The sequence below is a fragment of the Lates calcarifer genome, linkage group LG3 (assembly GCF_001640805.2).
Source record: "Lates calcarifer isolate ASB-BC8 linkage group LG3, TLL_Latcal_v3, whole genome shotgun sequence".
Taxonomy (NCBI): domain Eukaryota; kingdom Metazoa; phylum Chordata; class Actinopteri; family Centropomidae; genus Lates; species Lates calcarifer.
Genome location: NC_066835.1, coordinates 16,111,639 through 16,133,413, shown reverse-complemented (window position 1 = coordinate 16,133,413; position 21,775 = coordinate 16,111,639). Strand labels below are relative to the sequence as shown.

General features: G+C 41.6%; 1 protein-coding gene across 1 annotated transcript in view; it reads right to left on the bottom strand.

Moving 5' to 3' along the window:
• The window catches only part of med30 (mediator complex subunit 30), a 31,494-nt gene extending 10,742 nt beyond the window's left edge, over positions 1 to 20,752 (bottom strand). The window contains exons 1-4 of the mRNA XM_018702615.2: positions 20,638 to 20,752; positions 19,580 to 19,862; positions 17,733 to 17,891; positions 13,318 to 13,425 (exon numbers count right to left, since the gene is read on the bottom strand). Of these exons, the coding sequence (XP_018558131.1) occupies positions 13,318 to 13,425; positions 17,733 to 17,891; positions 19,580 to 19,771 (459 nt within the window). The 5' untranslated portion in view covers positions 19,772 to 19,862; positions 20,638 to 20,752. The remainder of the gene's footprint in view (positions 1 to 13,317; positions 13,426 to 17,732; positions 17,892 to 19,579; positions 19,863 to 20,637) is intronic.
• Positions 20,753 to 21,775: the final 1,023 nt, after the last annotated feature.

The window sequence follows — 21,775 nt, the reverse complement described above, 5'->3', positions numbered from 1 at the left end:
GGACGCAGGACAGACAGCTGAACAAGTAACTCTACTATTAAAGATGACAGGATAAATAATTAGAAGATGACAGTAAATTCAAAATACTAAAGGTTCCCAGTAATAAAATCATTATTGGTAGTTTATATAAAACACAACAAATGTCTCAAACTTGAATTAAGAAAATTAAGGGCAGGGAGATGGTTGAAGTAGAGACTGAAAAACTATGAGGGAGATGCACATAATGAAATGGATTATCCTCAATGCAAATGTGCTTTGTATTACCTTAGTATAATGTGGACACAGCTGAGTAGGAAATGTATCATGGGTTGCCAGTTTTGTTGATTTTATCTCTTAATCAATCAATAAATCAATCAATAAATCAAAAAGTCTATACATTTTTTATCATTTAAAAAATGCCTATAAAACAGCTATATCACAATTTCTATTTGTACATTTTGCAACATACACAACAACACCAAAGTAAGTGTGCTAGGTTGATATCTACCAATAATATCAGGCTGCAGATATATCAGTCAGGCTCTAGTTTCAGCTCTATATCAGTCAGCATTAAACAGTGTCAAACAGCTGAGACTTCCTGCTCACTCTGTCTAATTAGAGGTCTTTCCTTGTTGACATCTGTGCCACTAACTAGCTAGCGTATGGCAGAAACTACAGAGGAAAGTGGAGCAGAGTGTGAGTGGCTGCTGCTCGAAGGCTTGCTCGGAGAGCTGATTTGTAGACTAGAGAAGATGATGTGTGGTGTATGAGTATGCATGTATTTGTTTATCTGTGTGTTTTGTGTGTACTGTAGGTAATGATTGTGTGCACACGCGAGCTCGAAGCCAGCGTTTGCAGAGTGATACCCTGCCGTCTCAATCTCAGAGCAGACAGGACATCTTTCTTTCATCTCTCTCAGATGTCTGTCAGGAGCTTATATCATCTGAGGCCAGGCTGAACACATCCTCTCACACTCTAAGTAAACATGATACTTCAAGGGTTTTTAATGGCCAGTGGAGGGCTCCTATGAGATTGAAAAAAAACCAACTTTGATTTAAATTCTCTTCAGGTGCCAACAACACTTCTTCAGACGTCAAAAGCATCTTGTGACTCAGTGATGTGTTAAATTGGTACAAACACTCATGCGCACTTAAAATCAGCTCCCCTATGGCACCTCTCCAACAAAGTAATATTGGTTCTAATTACCTGTATCGTTTTAAGAGTGAAGGTAGCGGTAGGGGGGGAAGAGAAAAAAGAAGCAGGCAGGCAGATTTCTGGAAAGATAAAAGAGAGGTAATTCCAGTTTAAAGCCTCCAATCCACTCATAGGAGATGTTTTTTATCGAGTGCTGGTAAGACTTGAGGTTGAAAGGAGAACAAGCGTGTTACTTGTGCTTCACCCTTTGTCAAAAACTCTTAATAAACTCAGTTTCTCAAGTTCAAATGTAAACATCTCTACCAGCACCTGAGCAAGCAGCTTTCTCTTTACTAAATAAAAAGTAGAATGAAAAGTGATGACAGAGTTTGAAGCAAAAAAAAAAAAGAAGAAAGAAAGAAAACCATAGCAGGCTTTCAGGTGTTGTAACATGCCCTTTGGCAGTCACAGCACAGATCCTCAATCAGCTCCTGACAACAAACTCTGACTACAGCTAAATCTGGACACAAATGCACCTGATCAGACCATTCACATCCCTTACGCTGCACACCAGAGAGGCTTGCTGTTGTTTGTTGTCGACTCCCTGTTTTCATGATTCTGATATTATTTCCTCTGTTTTGCTGAGTGATGAATCCTAAGACTAAACACCTTCATCCATGTAGACTGCAAAACCTGTTAGCTACTCTGTCCGGCCAATCATGTGGCATTCAGGAGCTACCTGACAAAGCATAAATCTCACCTTTGTGTCACCCTCCAAACACCCACTATAACTGTGGTTCTGTCTAATCATTAAGCGCCAATGGTTTTTTCTGCATCCTGTCAGCAGCTTAGCAAACCATGATGATGCCGTGCTAAAAAACATACTTGGAAAAGCAACACACTTATGAATTTATGCTATATCAGAAGTGTTTTCAAACAATATTTTTTGGCTTTACAAGAGAAAAGTCTTCACGGATGAGAACTGGCTGATTTGGCAAGTGTACTTCTGGTTCATCACCCCACCTCCATTAAAATATAGCACACAGATGCTTCCCTGTGCCTTTCTACGGGACATTTTAGGAACAGCCCCCTCAGTGGAGCACAAGTCACAGCCTGTTGCGTTCAAACACTGAGAATTTTTCATTCGAACAGATCAGTACAGATTAAACATTTACTTTTTTCCAAGTATGGATGGTAGCCAGAGTTACAGCTCTAGAGTGTGCATGCTTTAAGATCGCCTGTGGAGTTTTCATGCACTAAAAATGGCTCTAGCAGGTCTTATAATGTACAGTGACCTAGAGATACATTTCTGCAGAGGCGAGATCAGACCTGTCAAGTCTCAGGTCTACCATTAGGTGAAGTTTAATGTCCTGAAATCTCTGGCAAAAAAAAAAATGTCTGCATTGTAACTGTACTTCAGTGACAGCAGGTCAAAGCTAAAACATAAGATAACTTGCTGTGTGTTTTGGTGAGAATCACTGAATTTTAACAAACCAGTATTTGCTTACACTGAAAACTCCACAAGATATATTTAACTGAAAAACAATGCAGTGACTGAGCACCACTGCAGACACATACAGTGGTGAGCATGTTACACTATCTAAGCGGCGGTAGAGCATAACTGGATAAGACCTGGAGAGAAGCCAAAGACCCCGACCTCCTCCACAGAGACTCGGACCACTCAGATAGTGGTGGGAAGCGAGGAGGAAGACTGCATTTGTTTCAGGCACGGCACCACACAATCCAGCTACTTCTACATCGACTGCACCACATTTGCTACCACTGCCACCTCAGCACAAACCCCTATGTTTCAGACATTATCTTTCACACAGGATGCAGTAACATCAAGTATGAAACATCAGAGAAACTGAAGAAATACTTCATATATGTTGCACTCTGGTGCCAAGGAGTTTGCTTGCCTGCTACAATAATTTCATCTACTCCAGCTTGTATCTCAACATTGATCAAAAGCACCAAAGGCAAACTGTGGACATGATCGTTATTTAAGAAGCTAGATGTTAGTGTATGTGATCACTGATGTGTTTTCTTTCATGTCCTCTAACCTTTTTATATCCACAGCTTTGTGTAATAAAGTGTCTTGGGTGAATGCATTGCACTGTCCTGCACCCTCCGTAGCTGCAATCCTGACATAGTCATTTTGCTTACTTGTATGTGACAAATCCTCTCAGAAATGTACAATTCTGAGACAAGCAGTGTTTATAAGAGATAAAAATTCTGCAGAAATTTATAGACAGTGGGCTTACTTTTTCTTACCTGTATAAACCAGGCAAAACTCCCTTGATGACCTGAGAGTGCCCGAGGCCTAGGCTCCCTTAAAACTAAATTAAAAACATCTCTCTTTGCTGGAACCTTTGGTCTTTTACTTGAACTTACCTCTCTTTGATGTCTAAGCAACTCTGCATCCTACATTTCTTGTCTTAAATGCAGTCTCGAAAAGCATCAGAAGATATTAAGCTGGTCTTGATGTACCTTTTACTTATGTTACACAAGTGACCTACCTAGACCACAACAGGCAAATTATGTGCACAATACCACTGGAGTTTTTAAAAAAAGCCTTTCTTTCATGTAAACAATAGCTCTAAAAGCAGCAGCAGTTATCTGCACCTCTAATTGCTTACATAGCCCTTAAACACTGTAACACAAAGCAGAAATAATTGGGGTTGCACTTGACACTAAATGCAACAAAATGCTAGGAAAACACGTACTCTCCAAAAAAAAGCAGCTCTGATTCCTCCTCTGCAAGAGCTTTGCGGCTTACACTGCCCCTCTGACCCCAGCAAAACAATTAAAAAGCCCTTGGCATACAGAGAACCTCTAATGGGCCACATATGAGGCTGCTAATAAGACAGAGGTACGGGCACCTGCTGTGCACAGCCTACTAATTCTGGAGCCTGAACGTAGTTGTGGAGGATGAGAAGGGAGCAATAGAGGGAAAGAGGGATGAAAGAGAGGGAAAAAGGTATAGGGAGGAAGGGAGAGAGAAAGAAAGAGGGAGTGGAGCACAGCAGGGGGGTAATGTCTGTGGGAGTGGAAAGAAACAAACAGAAAGAAGAAGGGAGCAAAGCAAAAAGAGATAGAAGGAGACAGAGAGAGAGCATCTGCCAACCAAGCTGCATCCCTCTCTCCCGGTCTTATTACAGTTAGGAGGTTGCGTTTGTTTATCATCAGGCCTCGGCAGACTCCCTGCTTGCTCTTCAGATAAAACTAACCGCCAGTGCCACTGGAATTCATTATACACGCCGAGCCAGCAGCGAGCTTGCTCAGGTCTGGAGAGAAGAGAAGAGCAAAGCCAGACAGTGGATGGCTTTTCTATTTGAAATTACAAACATCCCCCTTGCTTTTAATTTCTCCCTTTCTCATTTGAATAAAGAGGACAGACGTGGTAATTAACGGGGTATTAAAAAAGCAAGGCAGTGTGGAGTGAGGGAGGAGGAGGAGGAGGGTGAGGGGGCATGGGAGAGAGAAGTAGCAGCAGCAGAGTGGGAGAGATAGTAACTAGAGGAGGGGGGGGAGAGGAGCTGTGGAGAATTAATAACAGGCCAGATCTCTCCAAGGCCTCCTTAATGGGCTGTGACAGGAATTTATTCACACTTAGGCTGGTATTAAATCAAACGCGAGGCGAGTGGCAGTGGCAGGCTGCAGCAGAGGGGCTGGGTAGGGGGGCAGGTGCAGCAGGGAAGACGATGGGGCTCTGCTGGGTCTCACAGGTCTGGCATTACAACCCCCCTCTGGGGTGGAGGGTCACCACCAAGGCCTTAGGCATAGATAGAAGGATGGAGAGATGAAACAGGCAAAGGATATATGAAGAGAACAAACGATGAGTGATGTGCCAATGACGAGACGCCTGTCCCACGCCCCAGATGGAACGATTATCAAGTAGTCCAAAGAGCCACTATGAATCATCCTTCCTCCATTCTGCAAAATTCACCGTCACTCAGCCAGACAGCCATCCAGTCAGTCAATCAGTTAGCCAATCAGTCAGGCAGGCAGGCAGAAAGGAGGCTGATTCCCACCGACTTGGACGGCACTTGCTACAGACAGCTGGCAAAAATGGAAGCTGCTCAAAACACAAAGCTCCGTCCAAATTAGCGCTCGGTGAAAAACTCTTGCTGGCGAATTTATTTGTCATATTCTTTGTTTTCCTTCATTAATTGGCGTGTGACCAGTAATGTAGGGTATTCATTAGGGCTGTAATTTGTGGTCACTTGGGTGCCACAGAATTTGGTCTTTTTTATTGGAGCAGAAACAGTGTGGATGACTGGGGACCCTGAATTGATATGCACAATCACATTCTACGGCACCAGAGGTCTGCGGCGCAGAGATTGAGCAATCGCAACCCATTAGGCACCAATGAATTATGCCTAATGCATCTTAAACATTTACGCAAACGCTGTTGACTTTCACACATGCTCAAATAAACTTTACTTCTTCATACACACACTCACCTTTGCATTAACTGCAACTCACTATATCCTACATGCATGAGAGTAAGCATAAGAGACATGAGGAGACATTCAGTCACATTCACATTCAGGCACACATGCACTGGGAAAATATACACACTCAAACACATTTAAATTCAAATACATATGGTCACACACAGCATGAATCCTAGTAAAGACACTTGTGGAGAGTGATGAGAGTAATGCCTCCCCCTTCTCCTTCCCCCTCGCCAATGCTGGGCAGATTGCATCACCATCCGTCAGCCAGACTCCGACAAACAGCAATTACCCCAATCGACAGATAACGAGAGCAAGGCTATCACTCACAGCCAGGACGCCCCATAAAGCAGCCAGACATTACCATGGAGGAGTCATTTATCTGCCTCTCCTCTAGCCATCCCCCTTCCACTACCACTCCACCCAACTCTAATTTCATTTCTACTAGCTGTTCAACACCGGCTGCTTGAGGGGCGGGCTTTGGGATCCGACTGGAAAGAGGCAGGACAGGGGATGAAACCGGGTGGAAGCGACAGCTATTACGGGGGTCACAACCTTTCTGGATTAAGGTGCTGTTCTCTTAAAAGCTGCTAGATGGCATCTGAGAGAGAACTAACAGGGCTGTCTTTAGGTGCCTTTCCATCCACCTGTTTACTTCACATTTTCAACCTGTGCATTTGAGGTTTAACCTTGCACCTTGCTCCTTGCACCCTTTTCTTCTGCAGTGGTTTAATTGCCTCTGACTGAAGAATTAGCACCACCAACTCTTTATCACAATTCCTAATATTTGTATAATGCTTGTGGACTGAAACACCCATTAATCCACATTTTCTTTTGACAATTTCCTGGAAATTCGGTTTGATCGGAAATCTGACTATTAAGAGCTAAAATGAGAAGGTAACTGCGACAATTTTGAAAATCAAGGAATTGATTAAGTTATCAAGAGTAATAGTAACCAATGGTTGCAGTTTTTTAAATTAAGAGTATTTGCTGATTTTCTTAATCTTCTATCACAATACACTGAATCTCTTTCAGTTCTAGTTGGAGGTTGAACAAAACGAGCAATTTGGAATAGTGAATACTGTGAAATTTTGATGAACCTTTTTTCTTACTATTTTCTATCATTTTCTGACTAAACAATTACAGGAGAAAACAACCAGCAGATTAATCTATAAAGAAAATAATCCCTTGTTGGAGCCCTGATGGCAGAAGGAAGATCCGCAATTACTCAGCAGCAATCAATAGTGTGTTTCCACAACAAGTTAGAGCCTCAATAGCTAATTTCACTAGTTCTAATGAGTGTCTTGGTGGCATTGTCAAAGGTTATTCTCCTATTAAGGGGACATTAACACTGAAAGACATGCATGTTTTAATCATGTTTGCCTTAATTGACATGTCGCAGTTGTTGCTGCTTGTCCTAAAAAAAAAAAAAAAAGAACTCAAATTTGGATCCAGTAACTGAAAAAGAAGATGGCGAGCATTAAATACCAGTACCGGGCTTCAACACATCCCTTGGCTGTCGTCACAGATGCAATGTCAATATTTTCCTGCAGTCTATGGAGGAAGCAAGGCTCGGGACAGGGCTGTAGACGAGGATTAGGTAGGGGCTGGACAGCATTCATATTTAGGGCTTGGCCAACACTGCTACGTTACATTATTCCCTCTTGTGAGCACAGAACACACACTTCAAGGGCTCTCTTCAGATCACTCTCTCTTCTGTCGAATAGTAACGAGTGGTGTCTGTTCCAAGGTTATTTCACTCAGAACAGCATGTGCAAAGATCCTCATCCGTGGATTCAGAATCCTCTTACTCTGCCATCCTATCACTACGTCTATCACCTCTTCCCATGAAGATGCATTATATCATTGTCCATTATTTACAGCGGTGAGTGAATTTAAATTTTGATAGAAGTCATCTTTTCAAAAAATCTACTTTAGGATTTTCTATGGGGAAATATGAGGCTAACAATCCTAAACCGGTGTGACATATCAGCTGGAGAGTTTGTCAGCATGCTTGGACTTATCTTTTCACTTATGCATCAATCTTCTTCCTCTCTCTCTCTCTTTCTTTCTCTCTCAGCATCCTGTTACAGAAGGCATCCTATTTTACCTGCTGCAGCTGAATTTCATCAGTCGTCTGTTATTCCTTTTGAAGACCCTATCTCAATGAGAAGGGCTTAACTCTGACAATCCACAGCTGTCTACACATCTTTCAATCCATTCTTTCATCAATCTTTTACCTGTCTCCTTTTTCCTGTACATCATGAGGCCCTTCGCTCGCTGCTACTGCCACGCACGGTTTCACCCGTTTCGGGGAAAAAAATAAATAAACACAGGAATGTTGTTTTTTACTTGCGTTTTGCTACCTGTTTGTTTATCTCAGCGTTCCTTCGTCCTTTACCCTCCACTTCACACACCCTCCCTGACAACACAGCTATCTATCTGGTCATCCATTCATCCACAAACACCTTTCCCACCTGAACAGTCCATTTCTCTCTTACCCTTTACTCAACAGAAAACTTTCTTTCCATCTTTCTTTTTTTTTTTAAACTTCTATCACAAATCTTTCATCTTTTACTCCATCAACCTTTTCATAGTAGGATTCTTCTGCTACTTAGCTCTCTTCCTACCCTTTTCTCCCTTTATCTCCCACGCTGCTTCCTGCCACCACACCCTCCCCTCTCATCCAGAACTATCCTATCTGGCTGGAGTGACTGCAGCAGATGTAGCCAGGCCACAAACATCTGTTTCCCCTGTCCCACTGCATCTCTACTCTGCTGATCAGACTAACCGCTTTAACTCCCTAAAGCTTGCTGTCCTTACTGCTGCCTTAATGTGCAGCTGGGCAGCCTGGGCAAAATCACAGCTAAATATGTTGCAAACACATGAGGCATACACTGGAAATCCCAGAGCCAGATTGGAAATGCATGGTTCTAATAAGTTGAACTTTTAGCCTATGGGTTGGGCTATTTGACAACATAAACACTGCTCCTAATAGAATATTTCCACTGTAAGAAAACCGTCAATCACTGTTGGTGAGCTACACTGCTTGATAACAAACTCAGAAACAAGAATGTCATAGAAACAAAGCGGATCATATGGCAGAATGGACCAGTTCCCAAATTAGGCACACGGGGGGAGGTTGAGCGGGCTCAACACACCACATGCTAATATTTTGGTATCCAAAGTCAGATAGTTAGAGGAAAGAGAGCTCAGTCATCACAGCTTCCCTAAATGTCAGGAGATAAAGATGTAACAAGATGCCAGTGGTGTAGTGATAATTTGGCTACTAAAACCTAAAGTCTACTGTATACTTTTAACAAAGCAGAGAAAAGAGGTACCATAAAGTTTACCTTAAATACCAGCAATGAGACTCTATTTAACTCTATTTACTCTATTTACAGTCCATGTAATTCTTGGTCATTTTTCACGTTCTTAAATTGCAGGTGGGATTTTTAGTTTCTGAGCACTAGTAATGTTAGTGTCACTGTTTTATTTGTTCTCTTGCACAAAGATACACATGCATGCTCACTAGCATGCAAGTGACACTACACATATTCTTGTCAATGGTTTCAAATTATTCCAGTGGTCTACAGGTGACAGTTATCTGCCAACACAATGCGTTTTTGTGAATGATGCTGAATTTAAACATACATTTTGTTTGTTTACAAGAAAGCTACAAATGGCACCTTCAAGGGATCAGTGGACAGAAATCATAATACATATCATAATATACACTGATAGCCTGGTACTTGATTCACCACTGGGTTTAAGTCTGTATAGTATTTAAACTTTTATTTAAAATGTTTCCTCCAAACAAGAATGAAATGGAAATGCTTGATCCACCTTGTCATGTAAAGGATTCGTCCACCTGCGTCTCTGTTCAGTGGTAGTAGAAGAAAAAGTAATTATCTTATAATAAGTCCTCTTATTAAATCAAGACTAATCACAAAGATGTGGATAAAGAGAAGCAGACTAGTTAAGAGAAAAATTTGTATGCACTGACACGATTGAGATGTGGCTGGAAATCAATATCACCACAGCTTTTACGGTGTATTTTGTGTGATATATCTCACTTTTAAATGAGTGTAACATGCCTATCTACTGTATATATTTTGCAGTATAATGGCTGTTTTTGTATATACTGCATAATAAGGTCTTGAGACTGTAGTGTGTGTGTTAAGGAATGCAGAATGCAAGGAAAGCTTGCCCCGAGCATATTCTCAGTCTCTATATGCTTGGATCATTTGACGGAACTCAATTTGCATGCTAATGCTTTGCATAGGGGGAAGGTCACATCATAAACAAGGTTATTTATCACTCACATACACAGGTCTCTAATAGGACAAAATTACTCTCACTTTCAAGCGCAGTATATTATGTAGTGTCACTGAAACTCAGAGAGAAAACAGGGAAAAGATGATTTTTTTTTTTTTAACAGAAATTCTGAAAACAAATCTCGGTATTTCAGTCCAGTATCAAATTCAAAGTATTGAAATAAGCATTTAGTTATTTATCTACCACCATATCAGCAGGCTTTTACCATACTCTTTGCGTGTATGCAGGCTTTGTGTGAAAGAGAAATGCTGTTTGTTTTGGATGGGGCTGAGTGCAGTTGAGCGCAGGGTTCACTGCAATGTTTCACTGTGGTGTTAACATTTAAAAGCAGCCAGGGGAGCAGTGCTGAGCTCTTAAAAATAACCAATTCTCATCTCTGCCGCTGACACTCCTGACCTTGGACCATTATCATTGCAGCACACTCAAACGGCTTGGCATGCACAATCTGTACAGAGCCAGGCACAATGCACATACAAAGAGAAGAAACAGAGAGGCGCGCACACACACTGAGAGCATGTGTGAAAGCAAATGCAAACACAATCTTGTCTCTCTGAAGAAGGAACAAAAGCCCTTTCTCTCACTCTCACTCATACACTCAATACACACACACACACACACACACACATACTATACAGTATATACAAACACAACAAATCCATGACAGAGGAGGCAAACTAAAAAGGCCACCTTAATAATGCATGATGTGTTTTACCTGAGCCTTTGTCATGCTCTACTGCCCATAACTACAGTACTTGGGTGAGATATGTGAACTGCTAGGAGGTGCTGTGCGTGGCTGCTGGCTGTTTACCTCACCTGCATCTATGCAGGATCTAGGGTTCATCCACCCAAAGCTGATGTTTGCACATAGCATTTTAATGTCATCTTGATGGGCCTGTTTCCCGGGGAGAGATTTAGCTTAATCCTGGGCACAAAAATAATCTATGATGGCAAATGAAAAAAAAAAAAAAAAAAAGAATTAAGGGGCAGGGTTTGTCAGTGTTGAAGAGAAACTGAGTTATGTCCTGTTGGTCACTAGAGAAATGCTGCAAGACGGCAACAAAGAAATTATACAGCATATTTAGAGATTTATTCTTGTGTTTTATTTGTTTAACATGTAAATAAACATGTCACTTATCCTGTCTTTGTCTTAGTAGCACTGGAGTTATCGTAAAATTGTCTTCACACATACGAGGGATTCACAGGTAATGGTGCATGCGTGTAATCCAGCATTACTGTTGTATTGTATCTAACTGATAACTATTATGCAAACCACACTTTTCCCACTGCTGCTGCTTCATATTAAAAGCATTCAGAACATAGAGAGGCTTTTATTGTGAAGCAGCCACAGTGCAATTCATCTGTCCCCAAGGTTAGCTCTGACATCAACTGTTCATCAAAAAATGTGTCTACAAAACAAGACTTGCAGTTTAACACGATAACCACAGGACTTATAACTTAAAAAATGCAATATTTGCAGTGTTTCTCTTACGGCCTCATCCACAGTAAAACTGATTTTTGATCCAGATTTGATTGTTCATTGATTACATCTGAGAGGCCATCTTCCTTCTTCCATGATCAAATGTACATTAAGTTCTCTGTAACATTAAGCTAAGCCACGACTCAGGGTTAAATCTTTCTGCAGACTGCAAACTTTCAGACTTTGACTGACAACGTGGAGTGTCAGTCTGAAGAAAAGCTCTCTGCTCTGCACTTCAGTGTGTCATTAAACAGCCTCTCTATCAGAGCTGGGCGAAAACATATCTGACAGTGAATAAATTTGAAAAAGCTCTTAGGTGTGTTTGATGTCTGACACTTGAAACTGTTCCAAAAGTGAACACCTCACTCACAAGATATGGAGAAAAAAATATCCATCCAAGTCATCTCTTCTTTATGTTAAAAAACACCACCAGCTACAGTCCTGCTCAAGTCAGCTCTTTGTAGCCAGTGGTCAGTTCATTTTTCTTCTGACATGAAAAATAATAGAGTTGCTCATTTATACTTCTCTTTGAATACAAACTCATTATGTCCTGCCATTTTACGATTTGTGTGTGGTGGCAAAAACCAACAGATGCATGAGGGTCGGGACACAGATGAAGATGAGTGTTTCACCCTCAGGTTTCAAGCTCAGTTCTATTTTTGACACAAACGTCTATCAACGCTGCCATCACACCAATCAGGATGTGGATCTCACACTTCGTCTTATCCACACTTCTGAAACAAGACACCAAGATATTTGAACTCTTTTACTTGAGGCAGCAACCTGACAAGGGCAATCCACAGCTTCCTGGTGCAGTGCCATAACCTCAGATTTTCCAGGTGCTGACTCTCATCCAAACTACTTCACACTTACTGCTTCAAACTGTCCCAGTGTGAGCTAGAGGTCGTGGTTCAACAAAGTCAACAGAACTACGCTCTCAGCAAATAGCAAGGGTGCAATCCTGAGGACAACAAACTAAACACTTTCCAGCCTTTGCACTGATTCAGAAACAGGATCAGTGAAAAGACAAAGTTTAACACATTATCAAGATTATGGACACAGCTTCTTGTATCAATACCTTGTCCCAAAAGAGTAAATACTGTAGCTGGTCCATGATTCCAACACCAGATCTGAATCTGAGGTTCAACACTAACACACAGTTTCTTAGAAAGAATACAAGCAGTGTGCAGCCCACAGCCCAAAATGTATTTTATGAGGGTATCCACTAAGAAATTAATTTGAATCAATCAGGATATGGTCAATACGCGATCCTGCTGAATCAGTATCAGCACAAATACCACTTTAACAGATCAGATCAGTATATCCCTGCTTTTAGACATCACTGATAAAGGGATAGACAAGGCTCCCCATGACTCATCTAACTCTGCCTGCAGCACAAAGAGCAGGTCAGTCAGGTTCACAAGTTTGTCAAATTCCTCAGACTCCTTAGGTTACAAAAACAGACTACTGACTAGATATTCTCTCTTCTCTACTGAACAGTGCTTGGTATGATCAACTACATGAACCTAGTCCCCAGCAAATATTGTCTGGTAGCATTTCCCAGCAGCATCACACTCACCTTTAAACACACAAACTCTATCAACAGACAATAAAGTTTATCAAGTGTAGCCTCTTTAATTTTGTTTTGTACAAACCTCCTCCTCACAGACGAGATGGCTGCTATCCTAATAATGGAAAGTTGGCGATTAAAGCTTCAGATTAATGATGGTGAGTAAAATTAGGCATAATTATTATTTCTTATCTTAAAGATGATATTAGACCCGATGTTTCCCCCTAAGCCTGAGGTAGATGTGATTTAAAACGTGTGGAGGCCCACGGATCTCGACAGTGAACTAAAACTTTACTGATGTGAAAAGACATCAGGTTCAGCTGTGATAAAATTTCAGATTTGAGATTGGAAGACAATACCTTGTTGACCTCCAGAATCTCTCTCCTCTCCTCGGTGGCAGGGCGGCTCTGGCCAGCTGAGCGGTCCTCGTGTTTGGAGCTGTCATCTTCCACAAAGGGTATCAGTTGCTAGAAGAGACAGCAAACAAAAATCTGTGTGTATTATTTACTGTCAGTTAGTGGATCGCTTTCAACATGGTGAAATATTCAACTGAATTATACTTCAGTTAATCACATACAACAGCACAATACATACAGACTCTACACAGTGTGTGTTGTTTTTCATCTCTCCTCTTATTCAATCCATGGTCTGAAGACACTAAAAGCTCTGTGCTGCACATTCACATTTTTCAGTGGGGGACCAATACGCCTGCTGGGTACAGTTATAGGTCAGTCTAGACCTATGAGAGCTAAGCTATACTCAAGATATCCCCATGGTGTCTTATAATCTTGTTCCCATGAAGTGGTGAAAATGGGGATTCTGTGTAAGCTCTCGAACACAGGCTGAGTCGCACTCGTCTCTCTTCAACGTAGAGAGAGACAGGACAGAGAGAGAGAGAGAGAGAAAGCGAGTGGGAGATTAATTCATTTTTAAACGCTCTGTGTGCTTGACCTTGTCTGCTTGACACTACAGTGAGGCTGATGTGCAAGAGCCTTCAGGCGAGGCGGCGTTCCTGAGAGCCAACAGGGTCACTACCTGCTGTTCTGCATCACACTGCCCCCTAGTGGCCACCTGGGGGCGGGGGAGGAGGAGCAGGAGGAGAGCAGGAGGAGAGCTGCAGCCACACATCAAGTGATGTCTGAATGTCTTGAGAACACACTGTTCTTACATTCGCACAGCCAGGACATACATTAGGGACATGTAATTGATGTACTTCTTTGCAGAGCTACTGAACAGAACTGGATTTTAGTCAAAAACTAGAGTGACTGTAAAGAACACACAGTGTTAACGTAGTCAAATGTCTGTGCTGTTGTACAGCATTTCCAAGAAATACATAACATCAGTTATGTTGACATTAAGTCAATATCATAGTTTCACGCTCTCAAAGAACCTCTGCAGACCAATTTTCCTGCATAATTTTAAGACATACGAAACCAGTTTTAATGAGTTTCAAGCAGCAAAGACAGTCTGCAGCAGATTGTTGTAGTTCCTTTTTGCAAGAAAAAATTAACATCTCCAAAAACTACCATCTCCAAGGTTTCCGTTTCAAAACAAAAATTGTCATACCAGACAAGATCACAAACACAGATTAGGTGGGAGACTCTCCAAACAACCAGGAGCCAATAAAAATGGCCATACAGTGGGAAAATACACCTTGCTCCAATAATGACTTGGCACAATGCTAATCTAAACTGTGCAAGGATATTCTGCTTGCCTACAGCTGGACCGGAGGCCCCGCGGACACCAGACAATGATTCAAGAAAGCTGCTTCATCTGGAAGTAATGACTGACGAGTGTATGAGCACGGTCGGAGCTGGCCAACATCAAGATGAAAGTAGTGAAAAAAAAATTAAATAAAGGCAGACAGACAGAAATGCAGACAAGGAGAAGACCGCAAGGAGAGTGGGGCAGGGGCAGGTTCGAAAAGAAAAAGACAGAAAGAGGTGAGAAGAGAAGACAAAGAGAATTCGAGGAACACAAATAAAGAGACAAAGAGACTGAGAGGGGGGAAAAAAGAGTGACAGAAAGATGTCAAAATCTGGAAAACTTTCCGTGCTCCTGTCAGTTTCCAGGCTGAGCTCCATGCCAAACTGTAAACTCTGACTCTTGGAGGGAGAAAAGACAGAAGGGACATGTGCAGGATATTATATCAGACAAACTATGAGCTTGTCTCTGGCTCAGGAAAACTTTAAAGTAGGAAAAGAGGCAAGTTTTTTCATTAGATAATTTTGCACCGAAGCCAATGACATATCGAATTTTAAAGGTACTGGGCTGATTTTGGCAGCTTGTGGGGGGAAAATGAAATTTGCTGAGTAGGGTGGGAAAGATGGATGGAGAGTGTATCACGTGTGTGTGAGTGTGAGAGTGGGCGCACATATAGCCATGCAGCATATGTGTGTGAGTGTGCCTGTGTGAGTCATAACCCCTGCCTCTTCCACAGAAAGATGGATGTGGTTTCCTGCATGACAGAGAAGAATGGGCTAATGAAGTTTTCCAGGTTGCCTCGCTGAGACAAAAGGAAAAGGGTGGAAACAGACAAACCGAAAATATAGCAAAATAATAAAAAAAAAATAGTGGGGTGTATGTGTAAGGGGAGAGGGAAATTAAATGGCATGGCTGTTCGCATCAGGAAATTACAAGAGGGGGAGGAAGACTTGGACGACAGAGAGAAGAAAAGTAGAAAGAAACCTGGAGAGAAAGAGAGGGCGATGAAGCCAATGTGAATACACAGATTGAAAAAGAGAAAAATAAAATAATGTAGAGAGCTGATATCAAGCAGCAATAACAGAGAGACAAGGAAGACAGAATGTGGAAAAAGACAGAAAAGAAGAAGAGGAACAAAAGGGGAGAAAGTGTAAAAGAGTTTGAGGGAAAAAAGGGAGGAAAAAGCTGCAACTGGGCTGCAAAGAACGACAGCTGGAAAGAAAAAGGGGAAAGCGCTGACGTGTGCATTTGTTCCAGCTGTTCATTAAACGGGTCTGTTGCTAATTAGGCTGCGATGAGGTCACACTGCCCGAGTCATTGATTCCACTTCCTGTTTCAGGCAGCCAATAGTGAGCAGCTGTCAGACAGGCACCTGAATTCTCTGGGATGATAAATGGCATGCATGCAGGGGCCAAAATCAACAACCCTCAGCCCCAGACAAACATGGTGAGCTGAGCTATTGGCTGGTCAGCACTGGACTGGGCCTCAGCCACAAGGGGAAATGAGTAAACATTTAAATAAGGTGGAAAGAAGATGGAAGGAAAAAAAGGCCAGATGACGTAATGACTCAATGATGATTTACACCATTACAACAAAGGAAAATGTCAAAGTGAGCCCCTCACTGTTTGATTTAGGGGCGTAACGAGACGAGAGTCATCCCGAACAACCAGCGGATAGATCATTCGAAATGCTGCTGAACAACTGTATTATTCAATGTGGAAAATGTACATGGTGGCAGCCATCACAAATTTGTTCCAATTTAAGACTGGTCTCCTCCCACATCCTCCTTTATCCTCAGTAGGAGTCTGGTGAGAGAGATTAGCTGCAAGCCAATCTGTAGAAATTGGGAAGGGACTGCCGCAGTCATAAATCCAATCAAACAGTGGTGGATGGCCTAGCTGTAGCCCTGCATGGAGCCTCGCACAGTGCATGCCCAGTGTATGTGTGCGCAGAAAAAATGTGACCTGCTACAGTGCTACACATGCAAGTCTATGTTGAATACAGTGTGTGTGTGGGCTACAACTGTGCACATGCACTGTGTTTCTGTGTGTCTGTGCAGGCAGGCAGGGATGAAGTGTAGCTGAGCTGAGGTGCTGCTGTTCCTGAAGGTGGATGGTGACCGTAACCAGCAGTAAAGAGACTCTAGAGACTCACCTGGAGGGACCAATGAATCTGCTGCGAGCGGAGAAAAGACAGACCTAGAGGGAGTAGGTGAGATAAGAGTCCCCCAGGGTAAAAATGTGTGTTCACGTGTGCAGCTGTGTCTGTGTGTGTGTGTGTGTGTGTGAGAGAGAGAGAGCAAGGGCATGTGGCAGTAACAATGGTCCACTTCCTGTAAACTAACAACATCCTAATTTAGCAGGCAGTTTGTGTGAAAGGCTGGGCTATATGAGGCAGTGGCTGAAAAGCATTAAAAAATCATGACAGGCGCACACAGCACGTGTTGACGTTTGCATCTGGAAGGATCAATCATTCATGTCAAATTAAAAATGTAGCTCTGACACTTCAGCAGTTACAACCACATCCTGTAAAATCTAACCGCAGTGGTAATTATGTGTGTTTATGTATTAAAATATGACTTGATTTAGAGCATGTTTCAGCAGCAACTGAGAATTTAACAATCAATGGACAATATAATAACATAGTAAAATCTAACAACACATTCTCTAAATTAATGTTGCCCCCTAGAGGTCGATCAGTTGATCCGTCACTCAAGAAGACCCCAAGTCCACTTGCATTTTTTTAGCTACATCATTGTACACAGAGCAAAGCTGGAACTACACACACCAAATATTGTCTCAAAATGACCAAACCACAAAACTACGTACAAGATGAAACAGGTGTTGGAAACAAAAGTAAAAAAAAAAAAAAAAAAAAAAAAAAAAAAAAAAAAAAAAAAAAACAAAAGGTACAACAACACCAGCGACATGATCAGTGTCATAATATGGAAAGATTGAAATTTTGAGTCCATTCTCCCTCGAAAATTTGGACCTGCCTCCAAAACTACAATCTCAGCTCTTCCAATCACACAAGCACAAAGAAAACTTCATCTGCAGTTTCTGCGTCTCACCTCTGGGGGGATGGGGTCCAGCCCGGCGCAGTTTTCGTTGCATTTGTCATAGACGAGGCGCAGCTTGCGGAAAAGCACCGAGAGCATGCGCAGGTGCTCCTGGAGTTTCCCCAGCCGGTCCTGGTGGGTGTTGGGGTGGTATGTGACTCCATTTGGCAGCTGAGAAGCACCACAGAGGAAACGTTGGATTAAGCAAAGTACAAACCTACAATTTTGCTTGTGCTAATAAAAAGCAACAGCCTTGATCCCCGCGGCCAAAACCACTGCAAAGTTCCTGTTGCTCCCTAACTAGCACAATAACTAACTAACTACTGCACAATATACACACTTTCATTTTTACTGATAACAAAGTGATAGCTTCCTTCCTGCTTCAGAATGAGACTTACAGACTATGCAGAAACCAGAAAATAAGTTTAACATGTTTGTGATCATGTGACGATATGGTAACTGGTCATGACAATGTAACAAAATTATAATTTAAACTTCTGCACCATCATGAGGTTAACTGCTTCAGCTGCTGCACTTAAAATGTTTTCTGTATCTCCCTCATACCGAGGCAGCATCACTGGCTTTTAACTACAATGTACGTAAAAGAGCAACAAGACATGTTTTTATTGAGAGGCCTCTGGGACAGCACTGTCTGATTATAAACATTCTACGTAACATGAAACAGGCCTGCCTTCAGGGCAAGCACAGGGAAGACAGAGAAAAAGAGTGGAGACAGACAGACAGAGAGACAGAGGGAGGGGAAGCAGGGAAGAGAAGATAAATGAAGATTTTTTATGAGCATAAAGACAGCCTGTGATCTAAAAAAAAAAAAAGAAAAACAAGTCACAACAATACTGTTTTTGCATTCTGTGGCTGAGGCGCATTTGTTTGGCCCGTCTCCGGCTGTGATTTTAACAAGGTGCAGGAGGAGCATCACAGAGGAGCAGACATCCATGGTAAACTCATGCTGACCTTGGCACCGTCAGAGCCGAACGACATGTGAACTGCAGACAAAACTGGTACAAAGACTAATATCCTGAATAAAAACACTTGAGGAATCCATTAGCTTAACTATTAAAGTAATTCAACAACGACTCACCATCACATGATCGCAGAGAACTAATGTACTGTGTCAAAATAAGAGACATATTTGAGATATCATTATGACCCCTAAAGACAAAGAATATCTCAGATGGCATACTGTGTCTAAAATAATTTGTTCAGGCGTGTAAAAATGTTGAACTAGAGGGAGAAGTCATGGCTCCTTTATCTAAAATGGCTCCTCCTTTGTTTAGACAACATACACAAAGCTCCATAAACACTGGAAAATCACTGGAAAGACAAAGAGGGAGGAGAAGAAAAGAACCCTTGCTTGGCTAGTGTTGGATTTCTTATCATAAACACTTTCACAACACTTGTCATATTGTGTTTCATGTGTGTTTCTAAGATCTTTGGTATTATTTGTGACAGTGGCCTAAACTTTGAGCGACACCGTCATGTTTTTACCAACTCTGGAGCTTTAAAGAGTATTTTTCTCTTTACTGCTGAGAAAAATCATAGTAGAAAAGCATAAATAACATTAATAACATAAATAATGGCTCTGATCTTGCATTTTCCTCTGTATCTTTTTTATTTAATATTCATCTTTTGGCTTTTTATGATTATGTTTGGCTGTTTATCATTTGAATAGATCTGTTCACTGATTTTGTATCTCAAGAATGCCGTTTTTGCTCTTTGTTTTGCTTTTTTGTTATTCTTTGGCATTAAGTGTCTTGTACAACACATGACTGACAGAAAGAGAGGGAAAAAAAACTGAAGCAGGACTCTAACCATGTGGGCAGAGACAGAGCGAGACAGACCTGCATGTTCCTGAGCAGCTGGAAGATCTCCATGGTCCTGAGGACAATGTCTTGGACCGTCTCTTGGCCAATGCGACACAACGTGGCCGTGTTCACATCACGCGCTGCCTGGGGCTGCTGCTGTTGTTGCTGCTGCTGCTGCTGAGGAGGCGGCTGCCCGCCAAAAGGCGACACTAGTGGAGGGGTTGTCATGGAGACAAAAGGCAAAAACGATGGAGGAGCAGGTCTATGTCCAGGTGAAGTTACCTGTCAGGCTATTCCACACCAGCACACCCTTACATGCCTTGATGACAGCAGTAGGAGAGGAATATAAGAAGTGAAATCAAGATGGAGAGGAAGAAAATAGGAAAAGATGTCTGTTAATAGAAGCCTTGAATTTTGCCCTAGGGCTGCAACTAAAAAATATTTTTATTATCGATTAATCAATATTCATTTTTTGATAAATATCAAACATCAGAAAATTGTGAAAAGTAAAGAGAAGATGTCTTCAAGCAGCTTTTTGTGTTTGACCGATAGTTCAAGTTTCAAAATATTTAGTTTACTATAACATAGTCTGAGGGATAAAGTGTCAGATCTTCACACTGCAGCAGCTGAAACCATCAAATGTTTGTCTCATCAGTCATTGAAGTATTGTTAATAAAGCCACGGCTCTTTACAAGCTGCACAGCTGTCATAAACTACCTATTACGACACAACGTCAAGCTAAACAGATTAAGCACTGATAAAGTCATTGTCTTAGCATTAGCCTTTGATATAAGTTGTACAGCGAGGTTTCAGAAACAGTTTTATGTGACTTTACATCAGTACAAGTCTGTCAGGTGTTATCTTAGACTTAAAGTACCACACCCTAACGCATTCAATCGAGTAACGAGTTCATCAGTCGACATGTAAAAGTGCAGTGGTTGTCACCAAAGCTAAGTGGACAGTCGCACCACACGACACTTCTCTCGGTTCATTTTTTAGTGAGTCCTTTGATTATTCCGGTACCACGTGAAACCTAACGCTGCAGTGATTGTTTATATTTACATAATATCACATTAGACAACGTGTAATGTTACCTGTGTAGTGGTAATTAATGTTTTGTTGACATGTCAAGTCCCCTGTTCTGCTCCTAGGATCTCAACTGCTGCAACTATCGCGAGAGTTGGTCCTACTAACGGTGGTAAGTACTAAAGTAGAGGCGCCACTTAAAAATTACTTTTTAAGTCATTTAAATTGTTTTTTTTTTTTTACCGGAGGACGATACTATAATCCTCACGAATGTGAGATTTCACATTCCCTATTATTAAAGTTAGCCGGTGTTCATGTTTTAAATTGACTCCATTCCTCAAAATGTTTTGAAATGAATGACAACATTACGGTAAAGCGAGGCGCACTGCAAAATTGTCCAGGCTACTTAGGGTTACAGCGCCATATGCTGGTTTACTCTTATATAACAGTCAACTCACACACTTTTGACTTCATCAGCCCTCAGGCTAATTTCTGCCACTTGATTGCTTCTCATGGGTCATTATAACTTTTTTAGTAAGCATAATTCAAACTCAGTCCATTACTGGGCATGTTGTCTGCTCTGTGTTAACTGAAATCCCTCAATGCACCCACCCATGCATTACTTATACTGTACAGCTGTGCTCGGATTATTTTGTGAGCCTTCAGAATTCAAATTAATTTGAAATGCAAAAGGTGTCAGAAATAGACAGTAGGCTATACAAGGCTGCTTTTTCAGCATGTGCTCTGTCATGCAGCAGAATTACTGCTCTGACTTACAGAGGCTGGAAATAAGAGCTTTATTGAAAAAGGAAAGGCTTTGCCTTCAGGCTTGAGTGGGGCTGAAAAAGTAGATTAGGATGCCTATTACTTAATTTACATTATTCATTCAAATTTGGGGTTACAGGCTGGATTTCAATTTCCTTTTATCTGGAACACATTTTGTGTAATAATAACCTGAAGTCATGTCTTTTCACTCATTCTCTTGCTTTAAAAGAAGCACCTTATCTGCAGCATGCAACACTGATATGAAAAACACTGTGTCAAGTTCACTTGACTGCCCACAACTTCTTAATTGCAGAGGGAGTGCTGGTTAGCTTGCCAGGATGAATGAGTGTTACTCTTACAATCCCCATCTGCTGTGCCGCAAGACCAACTGAGGCATGCCATTTGGAAATGAGTTTCTCCATAATCATCCAGCCTGTCTTC